This window comes from Euprymna scolopes, chromosome 9, assembly GCF_053919585.1.
Source record: "Euprymna scolopes isolate OS-2025 chromosome 9, ASM5391958v1, whole genome shotgun sequence".
In the NCBI taxonomy this organism is placed as follows: Eukaryota; Metazoa; Mollusca; class Cephalopoda; order Sepiida; family Sepiolidae; genus Euprymna; species Euprymna scolopes.
Genome location: NC_136490.1, coordinates 150,186,413 through 150,198,955, shown reverse-complemented (window position 1 = coordinate 150,198,955; position 12,543 = coordinate 150,186,413). Strand labels below are relative to the sequence as shown.

Here is a 12,543-nt window from a genome sequence, read left to right as displayed (position 1 = left end):
AGATATAAAATATGAGAAATATTTGGAATCAAGTCTCCCCTTGCTGTTATTTCAGATCATTTGAAGCCATAGTAGCAAGTTTTAGACTCCCTTCCATCAAGGCCAGCGGTTTGGGGGGAAATATCAGATATTTTGTAATTCATATGCAAAACTAGGAAAACAAATGACTATGATTGAAACATTTTATGGCTGTAAAAATGTGCCAAAAATAGGTTCTGGATGATGAATTATCCCCTAATGTGTGACCTTAAAGGTAAATGTCACATAACCACTACATAATTCAGGTCATTACCTTTCCAAGGAGCCTTCATTTGTTAAATTCTGATCAATAGTCGCTGAAATTTCGAACTTATAAAATTGCCAAAAAAGGTTGTACATCTATATATCTGATATATAAAAGGCTATATGTCTGTCTGTCTCCAAATTTTTAAACTCTATCTCTTCCGAAACTAAAAGTTACAGAGCGGCGCTAGGAGGTTCAAATGATTGGATTTTTTATGGATTGTGCTTTTATGGGTCTTTAGCTGGTTAAAATATTTTCTGAGGGATCAAAAATGGGTGAAAATTGAAAAAATCGTTATACATTTGGAACATTCCTCCTAATTTATTTTAAATCAGTTCGTATGCATGTCACGTTGGTACAGTGGTAACGTCACCAGCTTTGAATGCTACGTGAAAAATGGCTTAAATAATACTGGTTCAATATTTAAGGGGGGGGGGTACCCAGCGTTGCTCAAGTGTTTGTAGGTGTGTGTGGTTGTTAATGAAAATGTAAGAATAAGCGAAGTAAAAAAAAGAAAACCAAAAAACGAACGTTAAAACTTATCTGAAAAATAAAAAGGGGGGGGGGTGATGGGTAATCTAAACATGGAAAAAAAAACACAAAAAACTAACGTAAGGCAAATGAACGATGTTAAATGTAAAAATCGAAAAAACAAAAAAGAAAACATAAAACGAAGCGGGGGTACCGGGGGGGGGGGTAATGAAAACATCGAAAGAAAAACACAAAAAAAACTAACGTAAGGCAAACGAACGATGTTAAATGTAAAAATGGAAAAAACAAAAAAGAAAACAGAAAAACGAACGTTAAAACTAAAAACAAAAAAAAATGTGAAAAATGGCTTAAATAAACCTGTTTCAATATTAAAATTAAAAAAATCGGTGGGTACCCGGGTGTTTTTGGGTGTGTGGTCGGGGGTGGGGGTGTTAATGAAAACCTAAGAATAAGCGAAGTAAAAAAACCCAGAAAAACGAACGTTACGTGAAAAATGGCTTAAATAACACTGGTTCAATATTTAAATTTAAAAAATCGAAAAAAAAAAGACATCTCACACCACGATTCGAACCCAAAACATTTAGATAATGAACCAACGCTCTAACCAACTGAGCTAACACAACATACATGAAATTTAGGCAGTTCTTAAACTATTTAAACTAAATTAGGTCATGACGTCATCTGACGCATGCGTAGAACCGATCTCGTCATGAGAGGACGGTTTTTGTTGACACCCCCCTGTAGAAAATTGTTGATTTCAGGGTGAAAAAATTAACGTTTTTGGCCAATTTTTCGATATTTTTTGGGCGAAGGATGGAGCTTCAATATGATACCAAGTTTGTCAATTTTTGTTCTGTCTGTCGAAATTTTTTGGCGGACACACAAACACACATACATATATACAAACATACACACATTTTCACTTTTATATATATAGACTAACGGGGGGGGGGCACCCAGCGTTGCCCGAGTGTTTGGAGGGGGTTGGGGTGTTAATTAAAACCTAAGAATAAGCGAAGTAAAAAAGAAAACAAAAAAAAACATACCCGGGCGGTGGGGGTGGGGGTAATCAAAATATCGAAAAAAAAAACACAAAAAAAACTAATGTAAGGCAAACGAACGATGTTAAATGTAAAAATGGAAAAAACAAAAAAGAAAACAGAAAAACGAACGCTAAAACTTCTGAAAAACAAAACATGGGAAAAATGGTTTAAATAAGCCTGTTTTGATATTAAAATTTAAAAAATCGGTTGGTACCCGGGTGTGTGTGGTCGGTTGAGGGTGTTAATGAAAACCTAAGAATAAGCGAAGTAAAAAAAAAAACAGAAAAACGAATATTACGTGAAAAATGACTTAAATAACACTGGTCCAATATTTAAATTTAAAAAATCGAAAAAAAAAAGACATCTCACACCACGATTCGAACCCAAAACGTTTAGATAATGAACCACCGCTCTAACCAACTGAGTTAACACGACGTACATGAAATTTAGTCAGTTCTTTAACTATTTAAACTAAATCAGGTCATGACATCATATGACGCATGCGTAAAACTGGTCGCCGTCATGAGAGGACGGTTTTTGTTGACACCACCCTGTAGAAAATTGTCGATTTCAGGGTGAAAAAATTAACGTTTTTGGCCAATTTTTCGATATTTTTCGGGCGAAGGATGGAGTTCAATATGATACTGATAGGATGTATATGTAGTTTGCTTGAAGCATTGTGTGGGATAGGTATGTAAAAGAGATTTAGAAGGCTGTCACAATGCAAGAAATGAATTATAGTCGCTGTTGGTAAGAGAAGACGAGAACAAGTGGCGATTTACAAATCAATAAGTACATATATATATATATATTTTTTACTATTTTATTTATTTTTTTTTTTATATATATTTATTCAGTTGTATGGTAAAATGTCTTACTTGTTTTCATGTGACGTATTCCATTATTAATTTCGGAAAAATTTTACCTTTTCAAATGGTGTGCGTAACAGGTCGATTCAAAGCATGCTGGATGAAGGGCCGGAACTTCCGGCCCTTCATCCAGCATGCTTTGTTTTATTCAGATTTTTTCAACATTTTGAGTGTTTTTTGCACAACGACCTTGTTCAAGGGCATCTTGTCCAATTCGGGAATCTTTCTGTTTAGATCAGGAATGTGTATGGGATTTCGAATGGAACCCTTTATTTAACCCATGGTGATAGTATGTTCTCATTCTGTAGAAATCTTAAGTAGTCTGAAATTGTATTCTTAGTATCGCCTGTAGTGAGAATTGAACCTTCAACCGTCCTGAGGAGAAATGAAAAAAAAGAATCTAAAACGGGATCATCAAACAATCAAGAAAAAATGTCAGCTAAATTCATAACACTAACAAATAGAAATTTCACACATATTCAAATAGAAATGATTAGAAATGTTCCTGTTTAAAAGAATGGTGGCACATTGATATATAAAAATCTCTAGCTCTACTATTATATAAAAGTCACTTTGTGTGTGGGTGAGTTCCTCATAGATTCCGAAACTGCTAAGCCTATCTTTTGCAAATTTAACGCAAACGTAATTTCCGATCTTAAAAATAGTATTTCTTCTCTTATAGATGAAAAAGAATTCAAAATATTTTATTATACACCGGCCAAGGTTACACCAGAGTAGCATAAAATATTCCCCTGTAAAAATTCTTCTTTGTTGTATGGATCGGAAACATGGACCCCAGTACCGAAGGCTCATTATCCAATTTTATGCTTTTCATAAACGTTGCCTTTGCAGTATATGTGGTTTAACAGGAAGGGTTAGGATTTCCAATTCTGATTTGTTTGAGAGGTGTGACATATTAAGCATTGAAGTGTTTCTAATAAAATCCCAATTTCGTTGGGTAGGTTACCTTGTCCGCATGGATGAAAGTCGACTTCCAAAGCAACTTACTTACAGTCAATTGAAGGAAAGTTGCCAGAGTGTGCATCCGTTCCTCAGGTATAAAGGCAAACTGAAAGATAATCTTAAACTTGTTAATAGGGAGACAAGAACGTTTGAAAATGTTGCTTTAGACAGAAAGTTATGGAGGACAAAATACATTAGATGCAGTGTATGTATGATATGTAAACACAAGATTATTAAATGAAACTAATCTGTAACCGAACAAAAGAAATAAAGAATAAAAATCCGGGTCGGCATCTTTTTCTTTCTTAACAAAAGTTTTTATTAGCATTACTTTCCCGTTTCAACACCAATTAAAAAGTCTCTCAGTGCCACTTGTTCATCTAGCCTGATACACATTTCTCCTTCCTTCGACCGCATACTGGCCACAGCTAACCCATTCTCATCCTTGACTTTATACGTCCATTTTCTTCAACCCGCAATTTGCTTCTGCCGACGACATGGTGCATTTTTTCTCCTTTTTTTCCTTTTTCTTCTCGTGCACACTTCTTCATTTGCATATGTGCCTTTTTCAGCTATTGCTGCTGCTGCTGCTAATCTCTTCGCAAGCCAGCCATCCTTCACTGCTGCTGATATTTTCCCACGCACTCATATGTACTTTGTTACTAATCCATAAATAGGAACTTCGCCTGCTCAACCCATAACTTGAGAGTCATGTGGTTTGATTTGTGATAGGAGGGTTGGCCTTGTGTCACACATGCGTCACAAACATTGAAAGCAGAGTAAAACAGGGTGGATTTATGGCCGTCATGCAAGAGTCCATACTTTTAAGATATCATGTATATCTTTTTTAATAGTGCTCAGTATATAAGAGTAGTATTAAAATTATACTTACGGGAATGGAGCTATAGAAATGTGTATCACCCCCCCCCCAAATGAATTCGCCAGATTAAAATTACACACGTTGTGAGAAATTCCATATACAACCGTCATCTTTTTGTTTAGATCGGCCACACAGTTCTAGTAGCTGGTCTGTGATTGGTTTAAATTTGAATGTGTCAGGTGATTTGACTTGGCACGCTTTTTGTATCATGCTATTATTTTTCAGTCTAAGAGAAATTCGGCAAGGAATAGACTCAACTCAGCGGCCCTCTCTCTTGAGGGAGCCAAGACAATTCCTTCATGAACACCAAACTGTTGGTGAACGAAGGACACATTTCTCCAAGCAGAAACAACTTATATTGTTGAATCTATCCAAATCAAGGATGACATTCAAGAAGTGTTGCATACTTATTTTCCAAATATTGGATCTTATCTCATTTCATCGTGGGGCTCACATTATGCCTAATTATAGGCGCCATCATTCCTGCCGAATTTACCATGAACATTCATGGATCCTTCCAAAGGAACAACAAACTAACATTCCGACAATAGGAATTCGGACTAAAGGCTCCATGCGTATGGGGGCAAATCGGGCCACCGCTTTGCAAAAGGTCTACACTAGAACCAATGGCTTAGTGGGGGATGCTCTTTTCTCTACCCTGCAACCTCTCTCCCACGGAAGAGACGTTGCGAGCCTATCCTTGTTTTATCGTTATTTCCATAGCAGGTGCTCGTCTGAACTCCAATCTCTGGTCCCCCCCCTTGCCAATCTTTCACGAAAAACACCCGTCTAGCTGAATCCACTGTGAAAAATTTTCCCCACTCTATATCTGTGCCTAAATCAAAACGTGGATTCCATGAACAAAGCTTCTTTCTTAGAACTGCATGCTTGTGGAACTCTGTTCCGTCTGCCTGCTTCCCACCGGACTACAACTTGGATGTCTTCAAGTCCAACGTTAACAAATTCCTAATGAACCGCCCCCTTAAGTAAACACTTCATCAAATCGCCACACTAACATAATGTACTTGCAATAACCCTTATCCCTGAGTGGCTTCCGGGCCTTGATAAGTGGTGATCACTGTGTAAAAAAAAAGAAAAAAAAAAGAACTTTCATTGCTGTTATTTGTGAATAAATTTTGAGTTTGAAGGTATGGCTTTTGTTTGTGGAATTCATTTGCTTCAGCAGGGAGGAAATTGAGCTGTGTGAGGAAGAAATTTCTTACAACGTTTCTGTGTAGGTAGCTCACTTTAATATTGTTATACCACGGCTAATTTCATTCGCATTTTTAACGATCGCAGACAATCAGAAATATAAAATACTCACTTAATGTTGATATTAATTTTAGTTTGTTTGATTTCACTTGATAATATAAAATAAAGGCACTTCTACACTATTGGGACGAAATTTCGTAAATCGTAATACTGAATTTCACATGAAAACAATGGTATCTACGTATTCCTCGTATTTTTAAGATGATTATATCCAATTACGGAAGACGATAAGATAGAAAATTATTTATTAAAGAAAATAAAAAATAGAATTTGATGAAAACGATCGTAAGATACAGGAGAGTTCGGGTTTGTATTACTGTACACAAAAATTCGAAAAAGTTGTCAAAAAAACAAATATATAACAAATAAATGTTATCAAAGGCAAGATAAGTTACATTTCTACCAAACTGGATATATTTTTTGTGTTTTTATTCAATGTAACATGTTTTTTTTTCCAGCTCGAAAAACATGCAGTGTTTACCGATGTATTGGAAAATTCAAAATGGCGCCCGACTCTCTCTTTAACACCGTAAGTTCGGGAAAAGGTGTTATAAATAATAAACTAGACAAAATACTGTTAGAAATTCGCTCAATATATGTTACCGTGACATAAGTTGACATATATTCGGTGGTTTTTAAATAGTATTTTGTCTAGTTTATTATTTATAACACCTTTTCCCAAACTTACCGTGTTAAAGAGAGAGTCGGGCGCCATTTTGGATTTTCCAGTACATCGATAAACACTGCATGTTTTTCGAGCTGAAAAAAACATGTTACATTGAATAAAAACACAAAAGATATATCCAGTTTGGTAGAAACGTAACTTATCTTGCCTTTGATAACATTTATTTGTTATATATTTGTTTTTTGACAACTTTTTCGAATCTATGTGTACAGTAATACAAACCCGAGAGTTCATAAGGGAGGTAATTTTCCATTTTGAAAAAAAAAACAAGATGGCGGCAATTTTTCACCTCCTAACGTGATTACAGTTGTTTTGTTTAATAATTCAGTAATATATAAGTAATTTCGACTGCATTATTTGAATGCTATCATTGTAACTTATTAGAATTGACAAAAATTCAGTTGAAACCATTGTTTTTTTTTTTATCTAAAAACTATTTTTATCGACTACAAAATCTCGTCCCAATTCTGTAGAAGCGTCAAGATAAATATTAAACAACCAAATAGTAAATATTTATCATAGATCGAATGCATAAAAAACAACAAAAAACAAAAAAACTTGGATGAGAGACGTCTATTTGATTTTTAAGTAGTTATTTCTTCGTTTCTTGTCTCTGTATATTCTAGAAAGAAAAAAAATGCTTTAGTTCATGAAAACATATATACCTCCAAAAACTATGATGTCATTTTTTTATAAGAAAAAATTATTTCGATAGAATTGGATTTTTTGCCTCAGATCGCCTAAGGCAATTCAAAAAGTGAATTAAATATTAAAACGAAATATTTTTATGCAAGTAAATAAATAAAAATTATATTGCATTTTAAAATAATTTGTTTTCATCTTGATTCTAGATTAACGAATTATGTATGAAAAATAAGACATTTGACATCAGTTTTGGGGGGGTTTTCGCACTAGTCAGTTAAAAAACGTGAACACTGAACCGCGTATAAAAACGAAGAGTGCATAATGACAAAAAAATATTTTCTTAACTCTAAAACGTATATTTAAAAATTAATTACAATCAAATAAAAATTCTTTTTTATCTAGATATACTTAAACTGTTGTTTATTTTGATAGAAACGTTTTTTTGTTTTTTTTACAAAATGCATTTTATATATATTTTTAAATTGTTTATTTTTGTCAAGTTTACACGTTTTTATGAGGGTGATAACATTGTTTCGTTTCATCTTTCTACTTTCAGTTGCTATATTTGTGAAATCCAGGACTTTTTTGTTTATACAAATAATTTTGAAAAATTTAAATATCTATTTTAAAATTAGTGACAATCAAATAAAATATGTTTTTAATCGAGATTGTAGATTAACGAATATATATACATTAGTTAAACTACGTGGTTAAGTTTTAAAGAAAATGACCGGCCTAGTTTTTTCTTCTGTAAAACTAATATTTAGGCGGTCGTTGATTTGTGAGGATTTTAAGATAAATTTCTATTTATATTAAATGATCTTAATTTTTTTAAAAACTTTATTTATTCATTTTTTAAAGTTTTTTGTTAAGTATACACATTTTTAATAGCAATGACACAAATTTGTGTTTCGTTTCAGATGTCAGGTTTTGATTTCCATATTTGTAATTATCAAGTTTCGAATATTAAATCCGGACCATTTTTCTTTTGTGTAAGTAAATTAATACAAATAAAGTTTTAAAGGTGTATTTTAAAATTAGTGACAATCAAATTTGTTTTCATCTAGGTTTTAGATTGATAAATATGCACTTTTCGTGAAATTACGTGGTTAGGTACAAAAGAAAATGGCCGGCCTGTTTCTTCTTCAAACAAAACAGTCAAAGGGTTGAAAATATTTCGTCTGTTATTCATTACCGACTATTTTAAAATTAATTTATTTTTAATTTATTAAATGATTTTTTATTTTTTAAACTGCTTAATTTTAGAATTAAAGTTTGCTAGTTTTCAATAAGTGTGTTGCTAAAATCGTGTTTCGTTTCATCTTTCGTGTTTCGGCTGCTATATTTGTAGTTATCAAGTGTGAAAAATTAAATCCGGGGCTTTTTTTTCAGAGCGCCATCCAATTTCTCCTCCACCGAGAGCGGCCATGTTTGTCGGGGGAAAAACGAGATAGTCACCCAACCCGGTGAAGAAAGGTTTTTTACCCCTGTATTTACACACGTTTTCTAAACTTGGCCAGCATGGGGATGAAGAAGAAACATGTCGATTTGTCGATGATATGCTATTATTTAAAGTCTGGAAAATACCCTGACGGCATAACCGATTCAGACAAGCGCAGTATAAGAAAGCGGTCCAAGGACTTTAGGTAAGAAATGGTGTTTATTTAAAACAAATAAGAAAAAACGCCTTTCTTTTAAAGATTGTTATTGCAACGACAGCAATGTCAGTTGATTTATTGACAGTAGTTAACAGAAAATAAAATAGCAATGATAACAAATAAGTTTAATTTATTTTGATTTTTATCATTCTGTTTTAACGAATTCGTTAAAACTTTTTTCTGAAACGGAATTCAAAACGGCCATTTTATCCTAAGTAAATTGTTATTATTAATTGTTTTACAAACAAACAAAAAAAGCAGGGATGCAATATGCATCGTTCAATTTCTTGTAGGCATTTCTGCTTTTATTTATTAAAGTATATGGTTCTTGTTAAGATAGAATCGACAGATCGTTTTTTTTTTTTTAATATGTCGTTTTAAGCAAAAAAAATATCACGTACTTAATTATCATACCGAAAATAGTAATATATCCAAAAATTACGAAAAAATCGAGGAAAACAACTGCTATTATGCTTTTAGTAAAAAACAAACAGTCGGGTTTGTATTACTGTACACATAGATTCGAAAAAATCGTCAAAAAACAAGTATATAACAAATGTTATTAAAGGCAAGATAAGTTACTTTCTACCTAACTGGATATGTTTTTAGTGTTTTTATTTAATGTAACCTGTTTATTCAGCTCGAAACACATACAGTGTTTACCGATGTATTAGAAAATTTAAAATGGCGCCCGACTCTCTCTATAACACGGTAAGTTTGGGGAAAGGACTTAAAAATAAAAAACTAGAAACTACTCGCTCAATATATGTTACCGTGACATAGACTGATATATATTCGGTGGGTTTTTAACAGTATTTTTTGCATATTTTTTTTTATTTTTAACTCCTTTTCCCAAACTTACCGTATCAAAGAAAGTCGGGCGCCATTTTAAATTTGCCAATACATCGGTAAACACTGTTTTTCGAGCTGAATATTTTTACATTAAATAAAAACACTAAAAAATATCTAGTTAGGTAGAAAAGTAACTTATATTGCCTTTGATAACATTTATGTTATATTTGTTTTTTGACAACTTTTTCGAATTCATGTGTACAGTAATACAAACCCAAACAGTCTATTGCGAATGTCGGAAAGCATTACGGTGTAATCTAAATTTTGCGTTCCAGGCTATGTCCCTGTGTGTGGGTCAATTCTTCGACTACTTTATAACATCTAAAAAAAAAAAAAAATGTAATTTAAAAAAATAATGCGGTAACAAAAGTGCATAAGCACCTGCAATTTTACCCAATTTTCCATTAAAATTACTTTTAATTAAAAATAACGGTACTAGTGCACTAGCAGCGTCAGAAATCGTCGGTAAAAATTCGTGGTAAACACTGGAATATTTAGACTTACTGTCTTTCAAAGCTTATAACTTCTTGAAAAATGTAATTCAAACCCTAATTTTTTTTAATTAAAGGAGCAAAGACCAAAACTTTAAAAAAAAATAACAGGTTTAATAGCAAATTATGCAATATTTGTTTTTAAAAATCGGTTTTCTTTAAAAAAGATTTAAAGAAAATCAACAAAATTTTACTTACTTCGATTATAAAAAATATATACATTCTAAAAAATCACTTACCTATAAAAAATACTATTCCATTGTTCATTGTTAAGAATTTATCCATATTTATACTTATATTCCATGTCCTTTTTAAATAAAATACTTTTTTAAACAAGGATAAAAAAAAAAATGCTCACTTTTTTTTTTTTCACTGTTCAAATAAAGGGAGACAAACATCTGATGTTCTTAACGTTTATCTTCTGGTGACTTCTAAGGGACATAATTAATGTCTCTTTCTATTGCGTGCAGTAAACCAAAATTAGTATTTTTGGGCCTCCGTAGTAAAAAAAATGAACACCTTCACTTATAAGTTTTTGCCCTTAAATAAAAAACCAGTCAACTGATTTTTATTTATTTTTTTTATTCTCTTAATAAAATATATGAGTTTTTGATTGATATATTTTAATACTTTTTTATCGAGTGAATTTTTTTTTAATATCTAAAAAAAGAAAACATTGAATGAAATAGAAAAAATTGTCATAAGCATCCGATATTTACTTGACATTCTAAGCATAACATAAGCTTCCACTTAAAAATCAATGTGGTTTTTTCCGGCTGACTACAATATGGTTGTCTTCAAGTCTAAAGTAAATAAGTTCTTGATGGGCCGTTCCATATAGGTTATTAAATTTGCCAAATTTTCATTACTAATGATTACTATATTGACCAATTTTTACTGTACACTCTTTAACCCTTATCCTTGAGTGGTCTCTGGGCCTTGATAATGTGGTGATGCCTTTGTAAAAAAAAAAAAAAAAAAAAAAAAGAAAAAAAGGTTTTACACTTTGGACTTTACAGGTAAATTTCCAAAAAAACACTTTTTTTTTTTTTTTTAATTAGAATATTTTATTTATTGATCTTTTATCTTCAATTTGTGATATATAAAACTTTGGTATGTAAATTAATTATTTAAATTTTAATAGACATTTCCAAATGGGGGGGGGGTGAATTAAAAAAAAAAACGTTTGTCTAAAATATTATATTTTGTCTATTGGAAAGAGCATAAAATTTCACATTGACCCTGAAAATATAAAAATTGAACAAATAGAAAAATTTCGATAGATTTTTAAAGTTTAAAAATTGAAAATTATTTAAATCGTTAAATTCAATTGATTTCATTAGGTAAACAAAAAAATGGCTGCATGAAGGTGCGCCGGCACTTTGTAAACACTGTTTTTTAAAAATAAAAAATATTTCTATTTTTTAAACAACTTTAATAGTTTATTTTGGAAGTATATTCCATAAAGAAAATAAACAACCCACTTTAAAAAGAGAAATTACGAGTTTTTTATATTTCATTCGCAGTTTTGTGTTAGGGGTGTCAAAAATTCCCCCAAAATTCTGATACACCTACTAGTGCACTTATTGATCCGTGCTGAAATAATATTTAGAAAGCCATTCTTAACATGGGAGGGGAAAGTGTTTTGTACCTTTTTTTTTTTTTTTTTTTTTTAAATAAAAAATATTTGTTATTTGAAATGTCCACCAAGTATTCATGCGCCTTGTGAAATGTCAAGGAACTACCTGCGTCCGCACATTTCAGTAAGAAACCAATCACACGTAGTGTAAAGAAGGCGGTGAAATGGGGCAAAGTAGTCCCAGGATTAAAATTAAACGTGTTTGATTATCAACGACCTCGAATACCCCTACAAAACCAAATTAGAGTGGTTGGTGTTTTACGAGCAGTTTACAAAAATATTTTTATTTTTTTCGTTCTTTTTTGGGAGGGGGAGAACTTGTGTAATCTAACAGGGGCTTCTGCAGTTTAATTAACCGTTTTTCCGTAAGTAAAGTGCCAACATTTACGGATTAAAATACTGTTTAACATTTCACAAAAATTCTGTTTACATTGGGGCGGTTGACGGCCGTCGATGGTGGTGGCTAAAAATTGAATTTTATGAACTCTTTTTATATATATATATATATATATATATATATATATATAATGATTATCCATAATATAAATCTCACCTGTATGCTTAAATGTATGTATGCCTAAAACTTTCGACAGAGGCGGCGGATTTTAACGAGATCGGTATCGTTTTGAAGCTCGACCCTTCGAACGACAAATATCGAAAAATTGGCTAAAAACATTAATTTCTTTCACCCTCAAGTGGACACTTTTCTACAGAGAGGGGTCGCTTTTTTTCGCCGATATTTTGGAAAGTCATCCCCTGTTTTCAATTGAC

General features: G+C 32.1%; 1 protein-coding gene across 1 annotated transcript in view; it reads left to right on the top strand.

Moving 5' to 3' along the window:
• Positions 1-8,479: 8,479 nt before the first annotated feature.
• The window catches only part of LOC145284906 (uncharacterized), a 77,182-nt gene continuing 73,118 nt past the window's right edge, over positions 8,480-12,543 (top strand). Inside the window, exon 1 of the mRNA XM_080133983.1 lies at positions 8,480-8,778. Coding sequence (XP_079990109.1) covers positions 8,654-8,778 — 125 coding nt within the window. The 5' untranslated portion in view covers positions 8,480-8,653. The remainder of the gene's footprint in view (positions 8,779-12,543) is intronic.